Source organism: Equus quagga, chromosome 19 (genome assembly GCF_021613505.1).
Source record: "Equus quagga isolate Etosha38 chromosome 19, UCLA_HA_Equagga_1.0, whole genome shotgun sequence".
Classification (NCBI taxonomy): domain Eukaryota; kingdom Metazoa; phylum Chordata; class Mammalia; order Perissodactyla; family Equidae; genus Equus; species Equus quagga.
Window position 1 is genome coordinate 5,076,615 of NC_060285.1, and position 17,262 is coordinate 5,093,876.

Genomic DNA, 17,262 nt, shown 5'->3' on the forward strand with positions numbered 1-17,262 from the left:
AAGGTCCCTGTTCTGGCTGGGACCACGGGAGCCTGTGTGACTGAGCAGTAACAGTGAAAGCTGTTCCCCTCCTTTCCTCAGCCTTGCACCAGCCGGATACACCTAAAGCAAACAGGGCAGGGCCAGGATTACTGTAACACCATCAACCACTTGCTCACTCTAAGTCATGTGTCACACACTCACAAATAGTCTCAATTCTAAAAAGTAAATGCAACAATGATTGCCACTTCCTCCCCAGGTCTCAGAGCGCAGCTGGGTCTGCCCACATTCTGTACGAACGCAAGCACTCCTCTCCACGTGCATTTATCCAAAGTCACACACTGGGCCCAGTTCTCCCAGTGGAATCAGAAAACTGGGATCAGTGGTACAAGAACCTCCGGACAAACACCGGCGCCACTGCCTTCTCTCAAGTATTTCAGAGTCAACATATTTAATCACAAAAGCTTCCCCGCCCCCTTCACATCTAAAAGTTGTAGCTTCGTTTTTTTTAAAAAAAGCAACCGCACTATCTGCAATGACTTTGACCACTCTTTTCTAAGTCAGAAGACATTACGCACTGAAGGTCAGAATATACAAGTATGAGCCCTCAGGCACGGCCCCTGAGCCTTCAAACAAGAGCGCCTGGCACCAGCACTGAGTGAGTCGTGAGGAATGAAAGTGGACATCTAAACGTTACAATCTGCATCTAACTCAGGTACCCAGAGTCTTCAAAGAATTTGGTGCTGGCCGCCTGCCAGCTATGAAGTGACGTGGAGACTTCCGTGCACGACCACGGCTCCCTTCCAAACGGACACACTGAGTGTCTCACTCTTAAAAAAGCAAATGGAAATCTCAGCTCTGGACTGTGGAATGCACTGCCGTCTACAGTCCACGGGAACATTCCGCTTTCTCTTCCATCCCCTCCTTGCGTGCTCCTGGCCGACTCGCAGCACTCGGCGCGGTAAAGCCCCTCCGCCTGCCCTCTCGTCGTCGGCAGTTCTGAGATCCATGGGGGCCGCCGCGGGAACGAACTGAGTGCATTCTCTCCCTGCTGCAGCTCCACGGTGACCTAACTTTAGTTTTTGTAAGGGTTTACTGTCCATGGTCGACAGCTACCAAATTTGTGCTTTTAAACCTGCCAATCCCCCTCTGCCCCGTTTGTCTCTAGGGGCACAGAGAAGTGACAGCACCTCATGAGTAAAACTACAAACCAAATCCACAAAACCAAACTACAAGCTCCTTGTTTGCTCTTCAAATGAAAAAGCTGTTCCTGAACCCCAGTGAAGCAGCCACAGGGTTCGAGGCTACCCTCACCAGTCAAGAGCTAACGACTCCCATGCTGGAGGCAAACACGGAGTACTCACATTTCTGCTTTAAAATAACACTTAATAAAATAAAGCAAAGAAACATCATCCCCGCGAGAGCGCGGCCGCACGGTTCACAGGGAAGCAGAGCATGGCTCTCGCAGCCAGCCGGCCCGGCACACCCCAAATGCACGGACTGGAGGAGCCTGTGGGAAATCGAATTGATACCCTGATCGCAGTCCATTAAGAAATCACTTGCGGTTGGTTTAACAAATGAACATTAAAAATCTTCCAAAAAATTTCTTTCAAATGTATTTTACACATTAGACAGTTCTTGAGAAGGGAGAATACAGTTTCTTGACACTTAACATTAAAGGTTTTATTGGCCATATTAATCTTCCTCACAAAAGTTTTAAGTTATCTATAAGTTCTTAGAATGTCAAAGAAAGAAGAAAAACTGACTAAGTTTAAGGGGCAGTGGGGGAAGCAGCAACTTGGCGACAGTTCCTCAGCTGAAGTGTGTTCAGACGTCCTTTTTCTCCAGTAAAATGTTGTGCAACTCATCTGCATCCTCGCTCGTTTTCACCCGAATTAACATGGTAACTGGGATGGTGGCGTTCTTCTCATCGACGGGAGGATTTGGAACACAGACAATAAGTACGTTGTTTTTCCCTGTTCGGGCACATGGCATATTGGGTGGGACCAGAACATTCAGCAATATGTTGCCTGCATTTAAACAAAGGACAAAATACAGCAAAGTCATGCAAACTAGAGCTCTATTAAACTACAGCTTTAATATGCCAAATACTAAAGATCGAAGCAACTTAAAATTAACAGATCTAAAATTGGGAGCCATCAGGAGTGTCATAAAAAAGGGCAGTGGTTCCCTGACACAGACACCAGCACGGTGTTCCCGAGAGAGGGCCGTGAGGCCTCCGGCAGGACCTGGACTCCGCCTTACTGCGGAGGAACTGCCTTGTGCCCTCCCGCCTGCCCGAGTCTACAACCACACCAGCATCCCGAACAGGCAACAGCCTGTACGTTCTTGCGCTAAAGGAGGACACGCTCGTATGACCTGGAGTCTTCACTGTGTCATTTGAACAAAGAATGGTCAGCAAAGAACCATCTGTTGGAGAGGCCAGCACAGCTCGCTGGGTAAGACAGACATCACAACTTAGGCCCCGAAGAAAGAAAAAAGCCTCACAGAAGTGTCTCTGTGACCTGGCCTGGTGTGGCCTACCACTACCAACCACTTCCTCTCAGACCTGGCCCCCAGGTCGGGCAGGCACTAAGCCCTCCTCCAGTGGACTGCGTCAGAGTAAAGCTGGCGGGTGGGGTGAGGGGCGGACAGCAATGTGTTAATGATTATTTGCTACATAAAATGCATTCCCTTAAATGGTTACTTCCCCTTCTGTGTTTATTAAACCATCCAATTTACCTATAGCTTCTTGGTCACATTTCTAACACAAAGGGAAATGAAAACCATGTTAGTTACTTCTTGGCTATAGCTTTTAACACACCCACATTTTCTTACACCCTATATCCCGGTACTCAACTAAATCGATAAATAATCAGTCAGTATAGGATGAATTTGACTTGAACCATCTCTATTCCATTCCAAAAACACATCAATATACTTGAAAATCTCAATGAGTAAAATCAGCAAGGTGAAAGGCTCTTATATACTATGTGATTACGGTTATTTTGTGCCACCTGAAAAAAGGTACCCACCTAAATTGGTGTCTGCCCGCACTAAAAGCTGTGTCTTCTGATTCGCTGTAGGTTTTAAATGCAGAGTACCTACGCCCTTCTCTTTAAATTCATTGTCTTTCTTGTAAAATAGTTTACACCTATGGAAAAAAAAAAACAATAGGTAGGATCAGACACTCCAGGACAAATCAGGGCACACACAGTTTTCTAACAACCACTGTTCACACTTGTGTGGAAAAATCTGAACTAAACGAGAGCAGCGGGAGCTTCAGGACAATAATCTTTTATTGATCCAGATTGGATCTGGCCAAAACCAGAGTAAGATAATCTGGTTAGATATTCTAGAACCCCTCCCTATGGTTTCAAGTTTTTATTATAAACTCCCTATCGTTATAAACGTTTTCCAACACTACTTTCTGAAACTGTCTCTTAGGCCTGTCCGAGTCACAGCCAAGCACCCCGTACCCTCTGCTGTGCTCCTCTGGCCCTGAGCACCAGAGGTGACCCTGTCCTTTAAGGACAGGAACAAATACAGGACAAGCACTCTGTCCCCAACCCTCCCGCCCTTTCCCCCCTATTTCTTATTTTTGAATTCTCTTCAGGACTCCTTCCATTTGTGACCTCCTACGACACTGAGATAAATCTGGAAAACATTCTTAAGCAAGGCCTAACTAACAACGTCATCGGCGGTCTTCCCGGCCTCCGTGTCACACATCTCCTCAGGTTATTGATAAACAAATCAAAACCCCTGCCTACTCCTTTGATTTATTCTGATTAGGAAAAAACCTTAGGTCAGGGCCACTCCTTTATGTCATGTGCATAATTCAACTTTAAAATAAGCAAAATAAATTGTTGGCCTCTTTTAAAAGTTCTCAAAAATAAAATGACACTTGGGAATCTCACAGGACATGGTGATTTATGTCATGAAAACTGCTGACTCAGTCTGAAATTTTTCTATTAGAAAAACACATCCAGGAAAACGTCTAAGGCACAAATGTTTTTCTGTAAATATCTTTGTACTAAACACTACTAATTTCATTTCACTGAGAGAGTGGAGATAATTCAAATTTTCCCTTTAGTTTTCTTCTGAAAGCAGCAGCTCTCACTTAGGAACAAAAATAAAACAAAACAGCTCTCATCACCGGGGGGAAGAGAAAGTGTTTCTACATCCTTAACGGAAAGGGATGGTTACCAGGCAGAACTTTCTGGCTGTGAGAAAATCCACGAAGGCCAACCAGGTCTCCAGGAAGGGATCAGAGATGCCTCCTGATTAGGAGCGGAAGTAAAACCAAACCTGAGGTCAGTGCCCAGGTGGCTTTCTTTGTGGGGAAAGGAGGGGAAGAGAAGAAAGGAGAAAAAGAAAGGGAGAGAAGTATGAGATGAGATGGGGGTGGGAAGATCAGAGAAAAGCCTGACTCTAAAGCACTTTAAAAGCACAAGAGCTATATTAACAGAATAGAGTGGGATATGCCCAGTAGGAAACCTCTAGAATCCATTTGTTTTTAAATAAACAGGCCAAGAATTCTTGTTCCAGTTCAAAGAGCAGGAATGGCCTGAGCCCAGGCGGGATGCTCAGTAAATTCAGCAGGGACAACGTCACCCCCACACTCTCAGCCAGGACCTCCTTCCACATCTCTGAAAACACGGTCACCAAGTGGGTTCCTGACTCTTACTTACTTTTTGGAGTAAAAAGCATCTTCTTCTTTTACTTCAGTAACTACTACTTTGGGCGGCTCATCATTCTCTTCTTCATCACCACCTTTTATAAAAACAACACTAACTCAATAAAATTCAAATCAAGAGCACGAAAATATGATAAAAGAAGTTTGTTATCTACCCTCCACCCCACCTCAGCCTAAAAATCCCATGTGAGCTGACAGAGAAACTGAAAGCACACATCAAATTTTATGGAGTGGGGAGGTGCTCACTGGATTTTAATTAATTTAATTTTAATTTAATTTAATTTTTGTGAAAAACAATCATTTTTAATGAGAACATACTTCTCTTTTCTAAACTAAATGGTAATTTGCAGAAAGCTTTGGAATGGAAAAATGTCCATGCTTATGATTCAGTGTACAGCCAACTTTTAGAGAAAAATAATGTCACTACTCATAAATACTCAGATTACCCAGTGGAAAATCAACATCTCCGATAGGCTTCTCACTTCATCCCCAAATGCTCCTGTGACCGTGTCCACACCATGCCAAGGACTAATCAATATGAGCAATGACCAAAGATGAGGAAAGTCAATAAAATTTTTTACAGGGAAAGTTGTCAGAGAAATCACTCCAAAGCCAAGTCTAAGTAACTCAAGCTCCGTCTGAATGGCCCCTTGACGCTCTGGTCCCACGGTGCCTCCCTGACCAGGTGGGACACAGCTGCCACTTACGCCAGCTCCAACCACAGGGAGACCTAAGACACTTCGGACACGGCTGCGTGAAACTCACGAAATTAAAAAGCAACTCTAAGAAAAATAATTCTGATGCTCAAGCAATTCAAAACCCAAGATTTACATTTCCAGAAGGGACTCCTCCGTCAGCCTCTGCAGGGCAGCCCCGAGGCCGGTACTACCTGAACAAGCTCTTTCTGCTGTATAAAACACGATGATCCTACGCTAAGGAATAACCGCTTAATGTTGACGGGCAGCCTGCTGAGTGGAGACAATTCAAGTTCAACTTCCCGGGGACAAGCTGTGGCTTCCGAGTCCCTGTGACTGCCCTAAGACCAGGACACACTCCACACTCCATCTGTCTTACTTAGGGTAGAGAAGAAATAAAAGAGGAGCTCTTTAGTCTATGCTTTGCCCTGGAGGGCCCCTGCCTGAGGATACACTTGAAGGTAGGGCAGGACAGAAAAGGAATGGAGGCTTAACTCCCTGTAAGAAACATACTCTTCAGTGGCAAATTGGGAACTGTAGTTTTCATTCTCAAGGATTAATGTGATAGCTCCTGAGAGATGTATTTTTTTTTTCCCAAGGAAGATTCGCCCTGAGCTAATGTGTGCCAATCTTCCTCTTTTTTTGGGTGTTAGGAAGATCTGCCGTTGCCAATCCTCCTCTTTTTCTGCTTGAGGAAGAGTGGCCCTGAGCTAACACCTGTGCCGATCTTCCTCTACTTGGTATGTGGGATGCCTCCACAGAGTGGCTGATGAGTGGAGGAGGTCTGCACCCAGGATCCGAACCTGTGAATCCCAGGCTGCCAAAGTGGAGCGTGTGAACTTTACCCACTCGGCCACGAGGCTAGTCCCCCAGTCTTCCTCCATTTTGTAAATGGGTCTCTGCCACAGCATGGCTGACGAGTGGTGTGCGTCCATGCCCAGGATCCGAACCCATGAACCCAGGCCGCCAGAGGAAAGTGTGAACTTAACCACTACCCTATGGGGCCGGCCCTGAGAGATGTACTTTTAACTGCTCACAAGCATCTTCACAGCCATTATTTGTTCACAACCACCATGTGATGGACAGGGATTATGACAGAACCCTTCTTTTCAGAGAGCTAAGAACCACCGAAGGCCTGGAGGGACTGGGACTAAGGCCTGGCTCGGGGCACTGACCCCACACACACCAGAGACTTCGGGAAAGGTGGCTGCAATCCAGACGTGTCTTGAGAAAGCACCGTCCATTTGGTCCCCATGGCTATGAAAAGTCTGCCTTTTTTATTTATAGGAGAATACTGTTTTGCCATGTGACTTTATGATCAAATCTCCTAAATACAAACAGTTCAGTGGATATTCATGAACTTTTTCAATAAAACACAGCTTTCAAAAAATGTTAATTCACTTTTTTTAACACGCAAAGCCATGTGTTTGACAGTCCTCAAAGTCACTATGCCAGATGTTTTTATAGTCTCAATCTTTATAATCGCCTACAAAACAGGTCTTACTCCACTTTACGAATAAAGAAACAGAGACTCCAAGAAGCTAATCAACTCTGTCCAGGATCACACATCGAGAAAATGGAGAAACGGTGATCCAAATCCACCTCAGTCACAAGCCTGGGCTTTCCCACTAAGCATGACTTACACAAATTTAAAACAGACTCACAAGGAGAAGCTTTGTGGTTTACCTTTGCATTCATTACTACCACCTTCTGCCGGGCTCTCCAGTGTTTTAGTGGAAAATGGCGAAGGAACTGGTTTATTCTGGGTACTATCTTTGCCAAATAAACTGGAGTTTCCAGAAGAAAATGAAAATCCAGTCAAGGGGCCAGAGTTTAATGAGCCCAAAATAGAACTATCAACTTTCTTGCCGAAATTAAATGAGGCACTTGTTGCTCCTAGTGATGGGTCCGTTTTCTTTTCAGACACAGCCTCCAGCTTCTTTGCAGATGTATCCTCTGTTTTGTTGCCATGAAACAGAAATGGTGACTCTTGCTGTAATTTTGTTGAACCAAAGAGGGAAGGAGACTGTGTTTCAACTGACATTTTGTTAGCTTCACTTTCAGAATTACTGCTGCCACTGTTCCCATGTTGCTGCTCAATACTGGCTAAGTATTTTTCATAGTCTTTAAAGATGGGTGTCAGATCGCAGAGCGGGTTTGTGTTCACGTGCTTCACTATCCAATCCCGAACAGAGCAGTTTAAGGCAGCCAGCTGCTTGTGATAGGCATTCCCGACAGGGGCTGCACTCGAGGTAAGGCCAGAGGAGGAAGGCTGCTGGCTGTCGCCGTTAGTTTTGGGATTCGAAATCTTTTTATCAACCAAGGAGGTAGGGCCATTTGCAGCAATAGATCCTATAGGAAATTACAGTTGTAAGAATTTATTTAGAAATTGATTGGATTAAATCATCTAGATTTCTATGCCACTCTGTCTTCATATTTTCTGCTTCTATTGTATCCCATTTTTTTGACAGTTCAAGAAGTATGAGCACATCTAATATGCAGGAACTGGTTATCACAAAAATCAAATCAAACCTTAAATAGGAACAGCATCTATTATACGCTTGTGTTAAACCTCTACAATTCTAAAATATTTTTCTTCAAAAGGATGCCCATTTCACACAGAACTGTCAAAATATTCTATCATATAAGGATGAACATATATTAATGTAGTTAAAAGTTTAACAGGAAGTGCTTATCTTAATCAGACTAACCATTCTAATTAACCAGTCTAATTAAAATGAAACAGTACATACCTTTAGAATAACTAGCTAAATACAATCCTACCAGTCAGGATTATTTCCAAGAACTGAAGATTTTAACCCATGATCCCATTCTCTGTTGCTAATCCCCAAAGTTCTTTTTTTTCCGAGGAAGATTAGCCCTGAGCTAACATCTGCTGCCAATCCTCCTCGTTTTGCTGAGGAAGACTGGCCCTGAGCTAGCATGTGTGCCCATCTTCCTCTACTTTATATGTGGGATGCCTACCACAGCATGGCTTGCCAAGCAGTGCCATGTCCGCACCCGGGATCCGAACCGGCGAACCCCAGGCTGCCAAAGCAGAGCACGTGAACTCAACCACTACACCACTGGGCAAGCCCCCAAGAGTTCTTAACTAACTGCCTCAAAACAGGATCAGGTAATCAACACATCCTGGGCAAGATAAAGCTAGACTGGGAGGACCCCTAAGCTCCCAGCAGCCGTGCGGCACACAGGAAGTCCTTGGTACATGCTCACTGAATGTGGGGATGCAGAGGAAGGCCTTTACAGAGGGGCGGCTACGAGCTTCCTCCTCCCCTTTGACCCTTAAGTCAATTCTGAGGGTCACTCACATTTCATAGCTGAAGATTTGGATGTTCAGAGGTCAAGGAACTTTACCAAAGTCATAGAGCTGGTCACTGGCAGAGCTGAGAAGAGAATCTAGGTCTATTTTGGCTCAAAAGCCTCTGCTCTGCCCACTTACTCTGTAAACAGCCAACATCTCCCTCATTTCCATCCTTTTCATTATTATCCTGCTTTGCTCACATAGTCCCAGGGCCCAGGGTAAGCACAAGAAAAACATCTCTGGACAGCTAGCTTCATAGATTTTACTTACAGGTGTGCCTAGGGGAGGGAACGTACTTACCAAAGGCTGCCTTGGTCTCGGCTGCTGCCCTTGCACTGGAGAAGGGAGGGGCACCAGTTACGCTGTTTCCATTGGACAGTCCTTCCAAAGGCTTCCCTCCAGCACCACTACCAAATCCAGAAAACCCGCCTCCTCCAGAAGGTACAAACAAACCTTTAAAACCTTTGAAGGCCCCTCCACTATCAGACTGAAATATAAAGAAAGAGCAGACATTAGCTAACTCTGCTTTTTATCACCAAATAAGCGAGTGAGTGACAATTATTATCTTGGCTAAATAGCACCTAGGATCCTTAGGCAACCAGCATTAATGGAACCTGTCAGCACAAGCAGAAATAGGAACGAGATAGACTTTATTCCTAATGACAGCTTTGCAATTCAGAGCTGCCTTCCTGAAATAGCCAGGAAGGACAGTCATAATTTACAGTGCAGTGGATTTTAAAAAACATATTTAACATATAAAGATAAAAAAGACTAATGCAAGAAATTCACATACCCACTACCCAGCCTCAGAATAATAACTAAAAACACATTCTCAACACAACTAAACCCCAAGTGAAAGAGTTTTCATATACCACTCAGTTAAAGATCATTTGCCTAAGGAAGTTGTAGAAACATCAAGTTAGGTTAACTAAAAGTATTTTACCCGTTTAACTATAACTTCCTAAGAACTTCTGTAGCTTTCAGCCTACAGAAACCCCAGAAGTTGAATGCGTCTCAAATCTAGATTTCTGTTAGTTGAGAGATCCAGAGGCGACGCTTTAGTCTCGGTTTCCTTGCTGCTTTCTCTAGCAAGGTCTTTCTAGTAGGCCTTGCCCACTGCTGCTAGCTTTACCACATCCCTAACCCAGGATACTCTGAAAACGTTTGGCATTCCTTATGAAATTCTAAAGCTGCCCTCCGCCTCTGGGAACTTTTGGAGAAAGGTTCCTTGGTTTACAGTGCTTTGCTCTAGTCCCTACAACTTCTCTAAGGTCTTTTTTTCATTCAAAGTCATGGTTACACCACAGGGAGGTGACCTGCTTCTCAGACCAAGACCCAAGGAGGCTCCAGGAAACAGTCCCAAAAATCCATCACGGCAGGACACACGCTTCAGCACATCCGAGAGAGCGCATGACCTTAAGCTCCCCCATAAAGGAGTTATAATCACGGTCTCGCAAAAAACTTACTCAAACCGAAACTCTTCATTTTCTAAATGGGCCAGCTAGCCTAGTACTATTACAGTTTTCAAAAAACACGGAAGTGTCAATCATGTCTACAGAATTTCAGATGGTTACTGACTACTGACATGCTTATGGTAATAAAATTAGGGAAAGAATGCAAAATCTTAACTTGTATCAATTTTAATCATATAATAAATATAGCTTAGGTTCTGATGCTCCAAATTTGATTTTTGATGATTCAAAATCCAAAATACAACAAACTGACAGCTATCATTTTATAACAAGATTCACGGACAAACTACAAGGCTGCAAGTGGCTCTTCAGAGCCTTTTATTTTGCACTAGATTTAAAAGCCACATGGTATTTACAGCTATTTTGGAAACTGCTGACAGTAAACTGGCCCTGAATCATCACAAAAAATCAAGAATCACTGGTTTAAAAAAAAGGAATGAGGGACATTCAGAAAAATGAAAGTAAAAATTAAATGAAAAGATATCCACTTGAGATCCACGGGAACTACAACATCCCTGTGTCCTCCAATCTCCCTCACTTGTTTTATTTTTCTTCATGGCACTTATGGAGAAAAATAAATATTAAATACGTGTCTGTGTCTCTTCCATCATTAGGATGTAAGTTCCCTGAAGCAGGGAGAGTCTGGTCTGTTTTACCCACCTACGTATCTCCAGTGACTAGCAGATCTCTCAAATGAACAAACCCACTACATGGGAAAAGCCACATTTCAGCATTTAAGTGGATGATACAACATTTAGTTTCTCTAATATACAGGTTCCAATGGAAACCTGATGCTAAAAGGTACAGCTAAAATTGTATGTGGGTTTCACTTACCCATATATAGCTCATATCCTTTCACAGCCTGAGGACTCCCAGCCTCTCTCTCTCCCCTTTGGCTAAGTTTGGATTGTCCACACTGTTCCTACTTCTTCACCTCCATTCATCCAACAGCTGGACCAGTCCTGAGACCGTCTGCTTTCGGCTTCTCCTTCTTCATCACGAGCTCCCACTCTCATGCCTCTTCTCCTCTGCCCCCATGGCTTCAACTTCCTTTACGGTGAAAGCTCCCAGAGCAACACCGACCTTTCACTCCAATTCCTGTCCTGACTAGCTAACCAGTATACCCAGTGGTCTTCTAGGGAACTCCACCCCACAGGCCCTTAAAATACATTTCCAAAACGAAACCAACCATTTCCTCCCTGAATAAGTTGTCTCTTTCCCCCTATCTTCCCCATGAAAGAGCCATCAAATATCACTTAGCTTAACACCTACATCCAAATAGTCACCAGTCTTAAGAATGAAAAGAATATGGAATAAAAAAAAACTGCTCAGAGCCACCGCAGAAGTTACAGTTGTGTAGGTTTACTCCAAAGCTGCCACCCAGGATGTTCCAACAGGCTTCTCCTGCCCGACAGATGTCCAGGCCACCAAGACAGCATTCACGGATCTCGAATGTACTTGAGCACTGAGGCTTGTACTGGTGGCGCGTTGTTAATGTGGAGGGATTGCTGAATGCTGACCACATGATTCCAATTCACGAGTTACAACTCATCTTTTATCCCTCTGAACACAGGAATGAAACATTTCACTATACTACGCCAGGAAGAACACCGACCTATGAAATGCTTCCTTACACTGAAAGGATTCCCCTACCACACCTCATCCCGGGGAGTAGGTAGACTCTGAGAGCATCTTACGTTTCCCTTCTGCAGCCCTGCCCGACACCCCCTTCTCTCGCCTTTTGTATCACTCTACCTGTTTATCTCTTCACACTGTCACTCAACTCAAATTTGTCTCTATTTCTGCAACTGGATAGGCTCCCTTTAAGGTACAGATCTCATATTTATTATTTTTTTCTATCTCCCATGGTCTACACCAAGGATTTTCACAAGTGGACCAAATGTTTTAAAAAGCATTTATTGATCTGATTGCTCCCAGAGGTGAAAATGCTCTGCAACTCAGAAATCAAATTAGTGTTTAGTATCAAAAGCTGTAAGAAAACACTCACTTCAAATCCAACATTTCTACGCTTTGCTTTCTTTATAGCTCTATTCTTCAACACTTCCTCACTGGCGACCGAGAATGTTCCCACCTGCAGAAGTGTACAAATTAAACAGCAGTAAGATGAGGCCAAAAAGGAGAGAAAACGCCGAACAAAAAGATGAGACCAGACCCTTATCTAATATCTGCTGCTTTTAATGTACTGTTAATACTGGTAACACAGATTATGGAGAGGGCTTGTTAAAGGAGTTTACGTTTATTATCTTGTGAATTCCAATGCTCGTTAGATGAATCAGAACTGTTCCAGAATCTATAAATTTAAGCTTTGAATCACCATCCTGAGAGAAGAGTGCATGCACCAAGTTTTGACAAGACTAAGACCATCAAAACTGATGCAAGACTATTCAGGACCAATTCTTCAAACCTTTGAAATATTCAAGGATATTAACAAAACATAGAATAAAACTTCAGTTTCCTTTAAGAAGCAAAACCTATTCTCCAAAAGTTGGAAGGTGCTTTCAAGGTCATGAATAGTTGGTAGTGGAGCCAGCTCTGAAACCGACGTCCAAATCTAATATCTTACCACTACAGTTTTAAAAAAACAAATTTTATATTTGTAACACATACATTATTTTTAAGAAGAGCCCTGACCATTTGCCCATCACGCAAAAGCCCCCTGAGGCACCTGGGACTCTCAGGTGGCCCTGATGGATGCTACAGCCTCCACGGGATGTGAAAGTGCCACGTCCACAACGGGGTCTGCTGGAGACCTTTGGCTTTATTTCCACCTTTCTTTTACCCTCCAGGGCTGGTATAAAATATTTTCTGTAAAAAGCTCTCATCCATCGTTATTTCACATAATGTTAAACTTAGAGAGAGCTCTATACCCACAGAAGGGACCATTTGGCTACCTCGCCCTAAGTTAAATGTAGTATCCTTCCACACTCATTTTGTTAGAATCTATCCAAATGGAAGTTCCTTCACTCCTAGAATATTTTAATGTCAATCATTACATGGTAGTCTAAATCTTACTAGGCCCAGAACGTAACTGTGTGTAAGACCTGGTAAAAACTTAGCTTTTCAACTACCAAAGCACCACGTCAGTTAGCAATGTTAAAAGCCCTGTCAAAATATTAACATACTTGTGATGTTGGTTTCCCTAAACATATTAGTACAGAAATATTTTTAAAGGAAAATAGATTCAGAAAGAAGGAAGACAGCAGCATAGGAATAAGCTTGCAAACACTGTGGCATATTCTTTAATTTTGTTTGTACACAGCACTATTCTATTAACTTGAAAGCTGACTTGGCTACAGACTCCCTTAGTTACCTGATGACGAAGCACTGGAAATGCAGCTGTGCTCTACTCTGCGAGAGAAGATCTAAAACATTTCCTCAGGGAACACCATTTTTACTTTGTTAGAAAAGAAACTAGGCCAATCTCAATTCTATTCCTATTAATGCAATTGTTGGGGGGGCGGGTCTCAGATCTATAAGCACATGAAATAAAGCAGGCCTCCAAGAAGCATCAGAGTACAGGAAGTGACCTCGATCCTGTGAAATCTAAAATTGTGGGTATGGCAGATGGAGATGGTGGTGTGCCAGTTTCAAGTCTGATCACTGGCACTGTGTTAAGTTCACGACTAGAGCATTCAACCCACCCTCATTCATGACTAGGACCATGGGTTAGAGAATGGACTGCAAGTAGATATAAAAGTCAGGAGGAAGGTGCTTCCACAAAGGAGGCTATTTAGAGAACAGATGCTAGTGCAAAAGCACACCCAAACGCAATTAATAAATTTCTATACTAAGTGCGTCACAGAAAAACATGCTATTTCCTGTTCAGGATGTTCTTTAAAAAGGCCTTTTATTTTTACCACAAAGTCTTCATGAGGAGCCCCAAAATGAATTTAAAATTTAGAAGCAGCAGGAAATCATTCTTAAAGAACTGCTTTTTACCTCTTCTGCTTCATCTTCTTGATCCCAATTCCTGTCTGTCAATTCCTTCTCGGCAATTCTTTTGGCCATGTTTTTGAACCTGAGTTAGAAGTAAACAGGTCATAAGCAAAAAGCGTACTTTTCTAGACAAAGATATAACTTTTACAAAGAACTTTTACAATTCACTGTAGCATGAAATGAGACAAAAACATTCCTGACACCAGTGGGAACTGCTTTAAACAGAACTTTACAATGACGTTGTTAGGCTCCCAGTCTTACACATCCACTGAAGAATTAAGTGAGGCGGCAGCAGAGGTCTCCTAAGGAACGCTGGCAGTCTTTCCAAACAACACTAAACCAACTTCATTTGAAAAAAATTAAAAGGAAACCTTATTTTTAAATCTGAACTCTTTGGTACTGTATATATAATCAACAAGTGCTTAACTAACTTATTCTATGCAAATTACACTTACAGTCTTGCTACACATTTTTCATATTTAAAATTCTCTTTAAGATGATCCAGGTAACAAGTTCATCCTCAGGTAAGAATCTTAATATGCATGGAAACACCTTCACAACAGTACTCCTCTGTAGGCTACAGACAGGCGACAGAAATACATTTCCCAAGACTGAACATTTAATTACCTTAAATTGTTTACTAAACTTGGACATCAGTTAAAAATTCAATATGTGATTACTATGTAATATGTTAACATTCTGAGAATTTATAACCCTTCAAAAATAAGCCAGCGGCTCAACTCCTCAAAAACCATGGTACTACGGGGAAGAATAGCAGCTGGGGCACCAAGAGTACCATCTCTGCAGTGCGCATACGAGGATCTACCCAAAGAGTGCGCTTGTACTTGTCCCGGAAAATTTGCACTTTGTTTTCTGATCTTAACATATCCTTTGCTATAAAAAACAAAACCCAAAAACAATGAAGGAAGAGCTCCCCTGTGAGCGTCATGCTGCTTCCTCCCTAACTCACCAGGTAAATGGACCAAAAAAGCTCCCTCTCCTCCGTGGCTCATCTTGCCCAGGAAGTTATCGATCCATTTGGGGCACTAGCCAAGGCTCGGGAACCTCACCTAGACTCCTTTTGATTGCCTTTCCCCTCTTGTTTGCCCTCAACAGCACAGCCCACCACACTAAGTTCCTAGAACTTCACGGTCACAAGATACAAACTTAGACATCACCTACTGCTCTTCAGTATCTACATATAAAATTCAAACGCTGACATTCCAAAGTCCTCCAAAATCTGACCCCTCTAGAGCTAATTACATAGGGGCTTTTCAGCTTTTAATAATGTCTTACTTTTCCTTATTTTTCAAGTATGTGCTTTTTTTTCCTAATTATAGAATAAATGGTTTCAAAGTCTAAGATTCTAAAACATAAAGTATGAGAATTAACAAATATGCTTTTCAGCCATTACCTGTGAATCCCCTCTTTTACCATCTCCCCTCCAAACACCTGGTCAAGTTTTGCTATTACTCTTTGTCACACAAACAAGGGACTGTTAGACACATGGTTCCTTACTGAATCTGAACCGTTCACAGGCCAGGGGCTGGCTTGGACTTCCTTCCTATTCAGTAGCTAACACCTCCACCAGAGGGCAGAAGAGGTGAGAAATTTAAATAGTCATTTTTGTTATTAACTATTAACAACTTAACAGTTATTAGGATTAACTGGCAAAAAGGGGTGGAACTGAAAGTGCAAAACAGTAAAAAGAGTAAAATTTTAACATCTAACTCATACCCACAACTGAAGATAACTGGCATAGTAAAATGACCCAAATTAACGGTGCTGATGCCATATCTCACAGGATTTCTGAACCAGCGACCTGACAGAGGGCAGGGATCTTTGTTCACTGACCCACCCCAAGCGCCCCAAACCTGCCCATCTCCTGGGAGGTGTTCTGGCAGATGCTGAATCAGCGATCTGGGCACCACATATTTGAGGAAGTACTACAAGACGCTGGCGTCCCAGTTTTGCCATTTTCCTGCTAGAGACCTTGGGCAAGTTATTTAATTTTTGTGACGCAGTTTCTTCATCCGTGGAACAGGCAGGCATTGTGAAAATTAAATGAGATAAACAAAAGACTTAGAACAGTGCCTGGAACAGAGGACATGGTTAATAAACATTACTAACAAACAAGTTTTGTTAGAAGCAAAGGCTACAAAATATTACTCTTCCTCCAAAACTTAAAAGTTGTAGTGTGGAAAAAAATTTTTGAATTATGAGCCAGGCTTTAAAATATATATTGCCAAATCCAAATTTTATTTCAAAGCATGACACTTCCGTCAATAAATTTTCTTATCACTCGAGAAACAAAAAATCCCTGTATTTAGTCTTACGTGCTAGCTATCATAATTGAGAACTTAAAAAAATTTTGAGCTTGTCGTTAAAAACACACCAAAACATGAAACGATTTCTAGGTATGAGGCACTGCGATAGGAAATTAAAACTTATGGTAACTGGATTAAACTTTATTATTTGTGCCCGATATAGCAACGTGGTCGCTGCCCCCTGGTGCTGCCCCGCCCCTGGCTTTGAACTTCAGTAGACAACAGCTCACCCTAAGATGAAAACAGATTTGACCGCACTCGACGGTGCGGTGCCCGGAGGAAACAGAAAACGAGGGGGCGGACCGGGAGACTGAGACGGGCACAAACGGAATCTCTGAACCGCTCTTACAGAACAGAGCAGAGGCGTGATCGACAGCCCGGGGCTGCAACCGCAAAGCGAAGCCAGGCCCGAGAGAGCGGGGAAGGGGCGCGAAGAGAGGGGCAGAGAGGAGCGAAGAGGCGCGAGAAGAGAGGGGAGAACAGGGGCGCGAAGAGAGGGGAGAAGGGAGGGGAGTACCGACAGGCACCGCTAGGAAGGAAGCCGAGGCGGCCACGCCGGGCCGGCCCTTGCGCGCTCCGGCCTCCCGCCTCCTCGGGGCCGCAGGGGCCCCGCAGCCGGGCGAGCCCTACCCAAGTCGGACACCGCAGCCCCACAGGTCGGCCCCGAGCTCCGCTTCACAAACAGGCCCCGAGTGCGTCGCTGCTGTCATTCGGCCCCACCCTCCCGGCTTCCCCCAGCACCCCACCCGGCGCCTCCTCCCCGAGCCGGGCCCCACACCCAGGCTCCCTCCCGGGGTCCCCTCCCCGGGCCGGG

At 43.7% G+C, this 17,262-nt stretch overlaps 1 protein-coding gene across 1 annotated transcript in view; it reads right to left on the bottom strand.

Moving 5' to 3' along the window:
* Positions 1–1,569: 1,569 nt before the first annotated feature.
* Positions 1,570–17,262, bottom strand: part of NUP50 (nucleoporin 50) — a 16,736-nt gene continuing 1,043 nt past the window's right edge. The window contains exons 2-8 of the mRNA XM_046646267.1: positions 14,125–14,203; positions 12,173–12,256; positions 8,993–9,179; positions 7,057–7,722; positions 4,671–4,752; positions 3,015–3,133; positions 1,570–2,009 (exon numbers count right to left, since the gene is read on the bottom strand). Of these exons, the coding sequence (XP_046502223.1) occupies positions 1,807–2,009; positions 3,015–3,133; positions 4,671–4,752; positions 7,057–7,722; positions 8,993–9,179; positions 12,173–12,256; positions 14,125–14,193 (1,410 nt within the window). The 5' untranslated portion in view covers positions 14,194–14,203 and the 3' untranslated portion in view covers positions 1,570–1,806. The remainder of the gene's footprint in view (positions 2,010–3,014; positions 3,134–4,670; positions 4,753–7,056; positions 7,723–8,992; positions 9,180–12,172; positions 12,257–14,124; positions 14,204–17,262) is intronic.